Source organism: Bactrocera oleae, chromosome 6, assembly GCF_042242935.1.
Source record: "Bactrocera oleae isolate idBacOlea1 chromosome 6, idBacOlea1, whole genome shotgun sequence".
Classification (NCBI taxonomy): domain Eukaryota; kingdom Metazoa; phylum Arthropoda; class Insecta; order Diptera; family Tephritidae; genus Bactrocera; species Bactrocera oleae.
In genome coordinates, this window is record NC_091540.1 from 483,460 (window position 1) to 495,663 (window position 12,204).

At 39.5% G+C, this 12,204-nt stretch overlaps 3 protein-coding genes across 5 annotated transcripts; 1 reads left to right on the forward strand and 2 right to left on the reverse strand.

The window, feature by feature from the left end:
* Positions 1-3,676: 3,676 nt before the first annotated feature.
* On the reverse strand, positions 3,677-7,142 carry LOC106623504 (glycosyltransferase 25 family member). The gene is made up of 6 exons (XM_014243046.3): positions 6,573-7,142; positions 6,255-6,483; positions 5,595-6,178; positions 5,410-5,538; positions 5,089-5,346; positions 3,677-5,028 (listed from the first exon to the last, which is right to left on the reverse strand). The coding sequence occupies exons 1-6, from the start codon at positions 6,842-6,844 to the stop codon at positions 4,503-4,505; spliced, it is 1,998 nt and encodes a 665-aa protein (XP_014098521.2). The 5' UTR covers positions 6,845-7,142; the 3' UTR covers positions 3,677-4,502.
* A 125-nt stretch (positions 7,143-7,267) lies between these two features.
* On the reverse strand, positions 7,268-8,288 carry Cox11 (Cytochrome c oxidase copper chaperone COX11). The gene is made up of 3 exons (XM_014243047.3): positions 7,967-8,288; positions 7,588-7,911; positions 7,268-7,530 (listed from the first exon to the last, which is right to left on the reverse strand). The coding sequence occupies exons 1-3, from the start codon at positions 8,171-8,173 to the stop codon at positions 7,375-7,377; spliced, it is 687 nt and encodes a 228-aa protein (XP_014098522.1). The 5' UTR covers positions 8,174-8,288; the 3' UTR covers positions 7,268-7,374.
* Positions 8,289-8,431: 143 nt separating this feature from the next.
* On the forward strand, positions 8,432-11,956 carry twy (fas-binding factor 1 twitchy). 3 transcript variants are annotated; one of them, XM_036358390.2, is made up of 2 exons: positions 8,432-8,530; positions 8,754-11,894. In XM_036358390.2, the coding sequence occupies exon 2, from the start codon at positions 8,756-8,758 to the stop codon at positions 11,825-11,827; it is 3,072 nt and encodes a 1,023-aa protein (XP_036214283.2). In that variant the 5' UTR covers positions 8,432-8,530; positions 8,754-8,755; the 3' UTR covers positions 11,828-11,894. The 3 variants fall into 3 exon arrangements, with proteins under 3 accessions (XP_036214283.2, XP_036214282.2, XP_014098516.3); XM_036358389.2 differs by having other exon boundaries at positions 8,436-8,553; XM_014243041.3 differs by lacking the exon at positions 8,432-8,530 and adding an exon at positions 11,896-11,956 and having other exon boundaries at positions 8,602-11,829.
* The last annotated feature ends 248 nt before the right edge of the window (positions 11,957-12,204 follow it).

Genomic DNA, 12,204 nt, shown 5'->3' on the forward strand with positions numbered 1-12,204 from the left:
AACTAGGTTTTGTTTATATTGGCACTTCGCTAAAACATTTACCGCTTTTGCGAATCTTTTTCACAGTGCATTCACTTTTAGCTTGCTGTTGCAGCGGTCAAAGTCAATGCTACATTGAATTTATGGCATTGACCTAGGCAGCAAATAAATGTATTTATTCTGATTGGTGCAGCAATCTAAATAAAATAAATAAAAAAATTTAAATTTTACTATTCACGCAAAGTGACTTGCATCTTTTCATTATTTATATTTATTCTTATACTCGCAGCAATAGTAACGAGTCATGCTGTCAGTACAACAGTTGGGTGAACGTGTTAAATGAAATGCCATATTTTCTTCTGTCATTTAATTTAATTTTATTTTCTTTCTTATTAATTCAATACACGTTTGGCTCGCATGTAACTGCCAGCAATAAATGGTTGTAAATGTTTGTGGAGTTAGAAAATGTGCGCGGTTCACCGATTAATTTAATAGTTACAGATTAATGTATATTTTAATTGTTGACAGTCGGCAACGGCAATATTAACAAAAAAAAAAAAACGATAACATTTAAATTGATTTATAAGTATAAACATTATCTTTGTTTGTGTGTTCAATGTGAAATAATTATGCACACTTTTATGAATAATATTTTGACTGCAATATTTATTGCATTTAATATGCATTCTTAAGTATATGATGATTAAGGTAAGACTTTGTGGTTTATATTATAAAAATGAATCTTTGCAAATTGTACAGTAAAATTTCGGTGATTATAACCAGAAAACAATTTTAGATTTTTGAATTTTTCAATTAGAGAGTTTTTTTTCAAATAGCTGAGTTTGCAGTTCGTAACCTTCTGCAATAAATTTTCCCGTGCCGACAGCATAGGGTTGGTACCAGCGGATTCATATTTCTTCGAAAATAATCTTTGGTATCACTTTGCGACATACCTTCCAAAAACAAAAATCGAATATCCCGCCACTAGAATAGCCTTTTCCCGTTTCCCACATTCGATGTTGCCTCATGTGAAAACAACAAAAAAAATTAAAAATAAATAAAAATATATATTATAAAAAAAGTCTTACTACAAATAAAGAAGAGCTGAGTTCAGTCGTAACCGAACATTTTATACTCTTACAACTTGCAAAGATCAAAGCACCTCAAGGTGTATCAGAACTTTATATTAAACCTGACTTCAGCTGTTCCTTCACTAGGGCATTTCTTATAGCGTAAAAAGGTATAAAACAATTTTTATATTGATATTGATCGATCAGTTTGTATGGCAGCTATGTATGACTATGACCCTTTTGTTAACATTTAGCAGAGACACAAACCTTTGTTTACATTTAGCCGAGACGACAACCTTTGTTTACATAATGCGGTGAATAACCCTTTTGTTTATATTTTATGGGGTCAATGAACCCAATGTTTACATTATGAGGTCAATGACCCTATTGTTTACATTTTGCTGAGGCCAATAACCCCTTTGTTTACATTTTATGAGGTCAATGACCCTTTTGTTTACATTTAGCCAAGTCCACAACCTTTGTTTACATTTAGCCGAGACAACAACCTTTGTTTACATAATGCGGTCAATAACCCTTTTGTTTATATTTTATGGGGTCAATGAACCCATTGTTTACATTATGAGATCAATGACCCTATTGTTTACATTTTGTCGGGGCCAATAACCCCTTTGTTTACATTTTATGAGGTCAATAACTCTTTTGTTTACATTTAGCCAAGTCCACAACCTTTGTTTACATTTAGCCGAGACAACAACCTTTGTTTACATAATGCGGTCAATGCCCCTTTTGTTTACATTTTAGGGGGTCAATGAACCCATTGTTTACATTATGAGTATCACATCACATCGAGGTGACATAGTCACTTCAACACTGACCAGGCACGGTACCTGCTGTATTTATATAGAAGCAGCTGGCAGCCAGTTTCGCATGAGGTCAGCTGGTGATTTCCAAATCAAATCACATCGAGGCAAGAGAGTCACTTCAACACTGGCCAGGCACGGTGCCTTCTTTACTTATATAGAAGCAGCTGGCAGCCAGCTTCGCATGAGGTCAGCTGGTGATTTCCAAATCAAATCACATCGAGGCGAGATAGTCACTTCAACACTGGCCAGGCACGGTGTCTGCTTTACTTATATAGAGCCAGCTTCGCGTGAGGTCAGCTGGTGATTTCCAAATCAAATAACATCGAGGCAAGAGAGTCACTTCAACACTGGCCAGGCACGGTGCCTGCTTTACTTATATAGAAGCAGCTGGCAGCCAGCTTCGCATGAGGTCAGCTGGTGATTTCCAAATCAAATCACATCGAGGCGAGATAGTCACTTCAACACTGGCCAGGCACGGTGTCTGCTTTACTTATATAGAGCCAGCTAGCAGCCAGCTTCGCGTGAGGTCAGCTGGTGATTTCCAAATCAAATCACATCGAGGCAAGAGAGTCACTTCAACACTGGCCAGGCTCGGTGGCTGCTTTACTTATATAGAGCCAGCTAGCAGCCAGCTTCGCATGAAGTCAGCTGGTGATTTCCAAATCAAATCACATCGAGGCAAGAGAGTCACTTCAACACTGGCCAGGCACGGTGCCTGCTTTACTTATATAGAAGCAGCTGGCAGCCAGCTTCGCATGAGGTCAGCTGGTGATTTCCAAATCAAATCACATCGAGGCAAGAGAGTCACTTCAACACTGGCCAGGCACGGTGCCTGCTTTACTTATATAGAGCCAGCTAGCAGCCAGCTTCGCGTGAGGTCACATCTTGACTTTAAATCACATCACATCGAGGCACGATAGTCACCTAACCACTGGCCAGGCACGGGGCCTGCTTTACTTATATAGAAGCAGCTGGTAGCCAGCTTCGCATGAGGTCAGGTCATCACCAATTTCCAAATCAAACCACATCGAGGCGAGATAGTCACTTCAACACTGGCCAGGCACGGTGTCTGCTTTACTTATATAGAGCCAGCTAGCAGCCAGCTTCGCGTGAGGTCACATCTTGACTTTAAATCACATCACATCGAGGCACGATAGTCACCTAACCACTGGCCAGGCACGGGGCCTGCTTTACTTATATAGAAGCAGCTGGCAGTCAGCTTCGCATGAGGTCAGCTGGTGATTTCCAAGTCAAATCACATCGAGGCGAGATAGTCACTTCAACACTGGCCAGGCACGGTGCCTGCTTTACTTATATAGAGCCAGCTAGCAGCCAGCTTAGCGTGAGATCACCTCTTGACTTTAAATCACATCACATCGGGGCACGATAGTCACCTCACCACTGGCCAGGCACGGGGCCTGCTTTACTTATATAGAAGCTGCTGGCAGCCAGCTTCGCATGAGGTCAGCTGGTGATTTCCAAATCAAATCCCATCGAGAGAGTCACTTTAACACTGATTTAAAACTGCTTAGTTACGGAATGAAAAATTTCGACAGCTAAGATTTAAAAATATACAATTGTTACGATTTTTCTATTAAGAGAAAGCTATATGGTCTTTCTAATTTTGAAAAGTGTGTCAGATAAATTAAATGTGCAGGAATGGGAATTACAAATATGACATAAACGGCGAAATGTTTCTTTTTGTTCAAAATTTGATTTACAGGATTTTAAAAGTAAGGCTCTAAACTGCCACGAAAAGCGAACCGGCCCGGGCTTGTAATAAGCAATATTCATACAATGGAATTAAGAACTATATTTATTTCTTGGTTTATTTGTAAATTCTTGTGCATACACTTTTTAAGGTAAAATTTTTTGGTATAAAATAACCCTGGCTTCTTGGCCAATAAATGATTCGACATGTACATATGTATTTATGTAGTTAAATAGTATTTTTATAATCCGTTAAATAATCGAAATGAAAAGTACAAGTTAAATATTAGACACATAAAAGTTTTGTGAATAAAAATACATGAGTTTCAAAACTATTAAATTAATTCAACAACAAAATCTATTAATGAACAACTTATTAGTATATTTATGTTTGTTAATATCATGTTAAGTGAACCGGTTTTCCATCACCTACTAGCAACATAACAGCTATTAACCCGTTTGAAAACCGCTAAGACGCACTTGCTGTTTCATATGAAGAAATTATATATTCATATTTTATAAGGTTTTGGTGTTTGCATGTTTTTACGACGTTTTTTATTCAATTCATTTGCATTGAGTACACACGTTCACTATTACGGTGTGGAAATGTATATTAATTAATAGCGAGTATTTGGTGGATAAAATTAATATGAATATTTGAGTTAGTTAACGGCTACGAGTATAAATGGAATATATAGGTTGCAACTACAACTATACGGAGTATGGGTTTTTTGTTTTTGTTTTCAATTTTACAACTAGTAAGGCACATTGAAAGGATATGCATGCATATTGGTACATACACATACATAAAAAAGTATATACATATATATTGTTGTATATAGCAATGGCAATTTAAGTGGCAGCAATAATAATAAAAACCTAACTGTTTAAAGCAAGACTTTTGAGGATATGAGCGTACTCAAAACTCTTCATGGGTTTTGGAAAAATGCAAATCTTGATTAAATGTGCCACCCTCGCTATCTTTCACTAAATCCACATATATTTCATCTTCCGTTTGCTTTGTGGGTGCATCTTGCTCTGGTTGTACATAAGGGAATTCCAATTCGCGATCGCTCTTCAAATGCACATTACCATCACTGTTCATGGCTGAGGTCACCTCCGAGTCTTCGGTGTCTGAAATGTAACCCGATTCACCGGTATAATGTGTGGGGAAGAGTATTAGTGGCGCAGCGCTAAAGGCTAGCAAATCACGCTGTGGGAAGTGAGAACTCCAAGTTTTGTTCGGATGACGATTAAACATTAACGGTAGAAATTCATCGACTGGCAGCAGTTTTTCCAACGGTTTTGCGGCGAGTAGCTTGCGTGCGCCTTGCAGTGATATAACATAGCCCAATGTCCAATATGAGTAACCAGCATGCACAAGATTTTCTGCACCTTGCACCCAAGGTTCCTTTTCTTCCTTCAAACGTTTGCGGCCAAAGTAACTGTGGGTTAATAAATATTTTAAATATTCATATTTAATATGAATATATTTGGAAACTTACACTAAATCATATTCAACAACATTGCGTATTTGCGAGAGCACGCGTATGGCACTATCTTTGAAGTATGGCTGGAAGCGTACGTCATCTTCGAGAATAAGCACTTCATTTTGCTTACGTTCGACAATATTTTCCCAAATGCGATAGTGACTCAAAAAGCAGCCGATTTCACCCATTGTCATTTGACGGTGAGAATAGGGATCTTCATAGCCAGACAGGTACTTGATACCCATATCTTCCAGTAACTCAGTGGTTAGATTTCTGAAAGAGTTTTTAATATAATAATGTACAAATAAGTATTAATTTCTACAACTTTTAACATACTTTCCGTCGACGGCAGGAAAATATTCAACATCTAGTCCTATCTCGAGGAAGAGTTTCTCCATTTTAGCGCGGCGCTCTGGGCGTCTTTCAAGATTTATCATGTAAATGTTATCCAGCGTGAGTTTGGTTCTGCAAATTAAAATTTGTAAATATATTATTTTTCGAATATCGAAATTCGCACTCACTTATTCGGATAACTGATGTACGTCTCGAAATACGCATTCACTGGCGCCACTTCATCCTGATCATGTACGATATTTGCCCGTATATTTATCAGCTGCTGCATGTCTTGATCTAGACCATCGTTTACTTCAAGTGGTTGCATTAAATAACCAAATGGTAGCTTATTACTGATGAACATGGGTATACGTGAACAATTTGCCGATGTAGCAAAAACAATAATATCATCGACTGGCCCATCGTACCGGCGACATGGTGTGAACCCTTCATGTTCTGCCCATTCGACCTCATTTTGTTGTTGCTCAAGAAGCCGTTCACGATTGAACGTAAGATAACGCATGCCCTGATAGTTCACTCTTATCAGCACAGCACTATGTACCATTGGCACAGGGAAAACACCTTCCTTATTAACATTGTAAATTTCTCGGTATTCGTCCGTGCGTTGATAGTAATAATCGGATGTCATGCCACACCAAAAATTGGAGTACAAACCTTCGGACAGTAACATTGGTGCAGCAATGGGCAATTTTAGACTAGTCAAGTGCGTTAGGGTGTCGGAGTGTGTTAGCAGTACATCAGCATCAAGGAACTGTAAGAAAATTTAAGAAAAGAAAACATAATTAGTTGGTGTGCATTGAAAGTATTGTGAACGTTTTAATAATTACAAATATGTAATCAGCCCAAATCTTCTTAGCATAAACCAATGCTGTTTCTTTTAAGCTTATGAGATAGTGAAAACGTTCAGCAGGCCAATCGTTCGGTGTACTCTCATTTTGATGACGTTGCACACTGTCGTCATGCTCGAAATCGACACTGTGATATAAGTTTGCGGTGTGATTAAGCCACAGCTGCAGCAGTTCTGTGCTCGCATCGTTATTGTGATCCGAACGTATCCTACAATTGGAAAATAAATGTATCATACATGATTATCACTTTAAAATGTGTGTATACATGCTATAATATATGGTATATGGGGTACTTACCATAGTGCTATTTGTTCTTTTGGATAGTTTAGGCGCTCGAAGTAGGTTAGGAACAACGGTAGAATATGTGCCTTGTTGCGTACCAAAAGCGCTACCACCACAGTTGGTGGTTCATCGCCTAAATCAGACGGCAACAATTCATACAGATCATCGATGCTTGGCACCACAACGTGCGTCGGCGTCTTTGACTTGACGGTTTCCGGTGTCGCAACTGCGCTGCAATAATAGGAGCTCAGAGCGAATAGCAAAATATAAACGGCGATTTTGCACATCTCAAAGCTAATCGCAACGATGCTCTACAATGATTTTTGGTATGAAGTTTAAAAATCGACAGCACTTTATTCCATACGTTTGTTCACCACTACAGCGCAGAACGTTCTGAGACGATAAATGCGAGTTTGCTGTTAGAAATCTATTTTAATATACGAGTTTTAATTACTTGACTGCTGCGGCATCACTTTACTTTGAACAGACGCTAGCAATCAGAAACCGCATACAGACAAACAGAAAATATGACGTTTCTTATCATAAACAAATCGTTTCACAGTACTTTTGTTGTTGGACAGCGGTTTACGGAAGACAATGGGAAATGCTAATGGAAACATGTGTTGTTTATGTGCTACAGTGGCTTGCAAATTGTAACTAAAGTAGGGTTGCTATTCAGATTTTTTTTTTGTTTTGTTTTTCTTCAAAAATATTGTATTTATAATGTTTTATTTACAATAGTAGTCAGGAGGCAGTCAATAAATAATATTATTAGACATTCATGCTTAATTTGCTAAAACAATATTACAAATATGCATTACGCTACATGAGGACGTGCATAGCTAGGCATTTGTAATTTCAAGCCTTCTTTTGATTCAAAGAAAGTGTACGATAATGTTATCGTATCAACATTTTCCAGTTTCGGATCTTTTGTAAATTCCGGATCAATATAGAAGAAAACAGGCATATCCACCTACAAGAACAAAAATTATATTTCATCTTGCATATTAACTAGATTGAAATAGTTTACCTCCTCGTGTGGATTTAATTGTTGTTCTTCAAAGCAAAAACACTGTATTTTGTTAAAATATGCACCAGCTTCGAATGGCAGCACGTTGTAGGTGCTAATACCAATAACTGGCTGATCTGTGGGATTGCGAGCTGTGTAGAACGCCAATGCCGTTTCGCCGGGCACTACTTTGATCTCATATTGTTGCGGTTTAAAATTCCAACGCATCGACGCGGCAATGTCCGCATTAAAACGTATTTTCAATATGCGATCTTCAATTTTCTGCATTGTTTCTACTTTATCGGCATCGTGTCCTTGCGACGTTGTGCCGCCGTAGCTGTATGCCTAGAGTATTCAAAGTTTTTTCTACACTTTTCTTCTTAATAGTAGAATTGCTCACCTGGCAGAACATGCGATATAGTGGTACCGCCGCATAACTGGCACCAGCTACGAAAATACCTCCAGCAGTTAAATAATATAGCGTTGACTTTTGCCGTTTCCGCGCTGCTTCACCGGCGGCTGTACCACTTTTACCGCTTGTAGATTGAAAACGTAGTCGACACGCGCGCTTGCCTTGTGTTCTTAATAAGTGTAAGGTTCGTAACATTCTTTTTTATTACACTAAATTAGTAAAATTAACTAGTAATTTATGTTTTTATGTTGCCTTACGAGCAAACTCGTAATATTTACAATTTATTTTGTAGGTTAAACAGCTGTTTAGATATTTCCTGAGCCACTGTGTGTTTACTTCGGCGCTGAGTGTGTTCAATTGCATAAAATTACAGTGGCCTTCAAACGTTGCTAGGAAACGGTTATATTTACGTTGACCAAACATATTTGTTGATACGCTAAATAATTTTAACTTTCGCTCGAATTCAGTGCAGTTTTTTTTGCGAATTTGTTTTAAAAACGTCGCATATATACTTACTTTAATTTTCAAAATGTAAAACTCTATAAACAGACGGTAACATACTTTTTAAATATTTAGTAAGTTATCAGTGCAGTTTTCTTCGCTTTTGCTTGTAGATGAGCGGATACGACTGCTATAGCTGCCATCTTTAAGTCTATAAATACATTTGCACTTCCGCTTAGTTAAACAAAATTTTTAAAATTAAGATCTTTTTTAAAATATTTAGTTTATTATGTAACTTTTTTCTGTTCGGTTTATTAATGCCCGATTTTGACAGATATGAATTTCAGCGACGATCCATTGGCGGACTTGCTTAGCGACAATAGTTTAGACAATGACACCTTCTTCGATAATCCAACAGGAACACGTACTACAGCTCGTATTAATAAAAGTAAAAATAAATTAGATGATTTATTTGGGATTAAAGAAGAAAGTGAATCGACAGTATTGCCAGTCCCTAAAGCACGCCAACCTGTGCCAACAACAACTGTAACTACGAGTACACCACGCACAACTAACTATCAACAAAAGCCTTCCAAAGATATGCTAGAAGATGACGACGATGATGATTTGGGTTTCGATCCGCAGAAACCAAAAGCCGGCGGTAAATTGAATTTGTTGGACGATTTGTTTGCGGGCACAAGCGTTAAGGAGTCAAAAAGACCTGCTACCGCGCAACCCTCGACTGTGCGTCGTGATACAGAGAAGCCTACTATATCGCGACAATCAACAGACACCACCACCGATACCTCAAATGTATTGCTAATACAACCACGTCCTAAAACATCGGCGGGAAGACGTAGTTCCAGTGCGTCGAATGTAATGACGACCGATCTGTTAGGTCTATTTGGTGGTTCCATCACCAAAGAACGTGAAAAAGAACCTTCCGCAGACTGGCTTGGTTTGGGTACAGACTCGGAAGTTGCTGGTAAGTCTGATAACGTAACAGACTTACCAATGCGCACCTCAAAACCGCCAACGACTACTTCGCTTACCACAACTGCTAGTACCGCAAGAGAAACTATAGACATTTTGAAGCTGCCTGATAATGAGATACATGCGCCCCTTGTGCAAAATGCTGAAATGCATGAAGACACGTTAATGATGCCACAAGTTGTAACTTCTGCCCCAACTGGCGACAGCACAGCACAAAATATACTATTGCTAAATACCCAAAATTTGGAAATGAAGAACGCTTACACCGCTCTGCAGCAGCAAGAGTCTCAACTTGCGTTGGCGGCGCAGATGAAAAACCAAGAACGCGCTTTGCTGGAAATGCAGCGCAAGCAAGAAATACTACTACAAGAACAGGATCGGCAGTTTCAGGCATTAGTACAACAACAGCTAAAGCGTCAGCAACAAATGGAGGATCATATTAAGATGCAACAGCAACGAATCAACACACATATACAACTTCTGATGACACAGCCTGCCTTGCTGCCGTCTTCTATATTATTACCGCCGACTAAACAAGCGTCAGAGATTGACACCTTAGGTGAGCGCATTGGATCTCCAGATGGTACACCAGAAAAATCTGACGACGCCGGTGGAGCTTTGGACGAACGGCATGGCCGCAATCGCAGTAATAGCGGCAGCCGTAGCCGCAGTCACAGCCGCAGTAGACCGGCCTCACCGCCGGACCTCATGCTGGAAACGGTACAACATGAAGCTGATGTCAAGCGCTTGCAGTTAGAAAAATTACGTCTAGAAGAGTTGGTGGCAAATCAAAAGGTCAACTATGAGCGCGAAATTGAATTGATAGAACGTTCCTATAAAAAGCAATTAGAAGTTGTCGAAAACCATACAAACTCAATTGAAACGCGGTTAAAAGCAGAACTGGAAGAGCTTACTAAGTACTACAAACAAAAACTGGATACGTTGGAAAGCGAGAAGGAAAAATTAAAATCAGAATACGAAACCGACTACGGTAACTTGAAGCAGGATCACGAAGATGAGTTACGCAAACTAAAAAAATCGCATGAGGACGACATAGAAATGTTAAGGGAAGAACATCGACGTATGCTGGATAATGTGCGGCAAGCTAAAATGCTTGAATTTGCCGCAGTACAGGAGAATGGCTCATATATGGAGATGCTGAAGGCTGCCTCAAACAACTTAGAGAATCTCACTGGTGGCTTGCGGGGCTTGCGCGATGACGTACAATCGCGACTTGAGATGTTGCACAAAGAAAAGGAAAATAAGTTAGAGGCACGTGAACGTCGACTTGAAGACGCTGAACGACGTTTGAAGATGAACGAAGAATCCGCGGATGAAGAAAAAAAGCGCCTAATGACATTGGTTAGCAGTTTGGAGCAGCAACTAAATAAATTGTCAAAAGAATCGGCAGACGAAAACTGGATGCTGCGTCAGCGGATGGCCGCACTTGAGGCCGAGAAGGCGGCATTTGAAAAAGAAAAAGAGTTTGCACGCGAACAAATAACGCGTGATGAGAAACGTCTGGAGGAACTCAAAGAGCGACAATTAGTTGAAACGCAACGCGCTTTGACGGATTTGCAAGAGGAACGAGCACGTCTTTATTTGGAGCGTACTAAGATTGAGACAGAGCAGAAACTTCATTCCGGCCATGATATTGAAAAGCAACGTTTAGAAATGGATGCCGTCATGAAAGTGGCGCAAGATGCGGCGCGTCAAGCGGATGTTGAGCGTGAACGTTATCACAAGTCATTGCGCCAATTGGAACAATATAAACGCGAACTTATCGATAAGGAAAATACACTGCGCGCCAAGGAAGACGAACTACAGCAGGAAACCCTTTCTTTTCGTATGGCTGAACATAAATCACAGGAAGCGCTACAAAAAGCGCGCGTTGCCGAGCAAAACTTTCAAACCAAATTGCAATTATTACAGAAACGCTTGCGCGAAACAGACGAGATGGAGGTGAATCTCTCACAAGAGCGCATGCTTCTTACACAAGAACGCATTAAATTAGAACAATTCAAGGCGCGTCTCTTGCAAAAGCGTTGTGAACTATGCAAAATGGGGGATGAGCGTGAAAATATAACACAATATTTAAATAGCAACAATGACGAACATGTTGCGAATGATAATGGTGCAGCGGGCGATTCGATGCCACAGCAACGCAATCACATTCGCTCGGAGGAGCTCAAAATGCGGCAAATGTTGGAACAAGGCAGCATTGTGGATCGTATACTTGACGAGAACATAGCCGAGTCTCTGCGCAAAATGAGAGCATCAACCAACATGCAATACTGGCCGGAGACGGTGCTGGACGATGATGCCAAGGAGATGGCTCTACATAATTTGGATGGCAGTTTGTTACAAGGCAGCGTAGATAATTTATTAAGTCGGACCTCACACACCAAATATTAACGGTAGTAAATTTTATATGTATGTACAAAAGAATTTATACAAATTAAACGATATTGTCTTAAAAACAGATTGCGATCCTATTCAACTGGATAGAAAGATTTCCGTGGGTTAAAGAATGGTAGTTAATTGGACAAATGTGGTTCGAATAGAGATAATTGCTATTATGTTATTGTATTTTCATTCGAGGCTTTGTTTGTTTTTTCGTTGGGCCTGTGTTTTTTTGTGGTGGGTCCCAAGCTCTTTAGCTCACCTGCAAACGTTCCTGGCTACTCCTCGGTCAAAAACTTTCCTAACTTGCGTGAACTTCTACACATGGCCCCAACTTTTATCGCTGCATAGTTTATACGGCTATATAAACTGACAGTGGAACATACCAG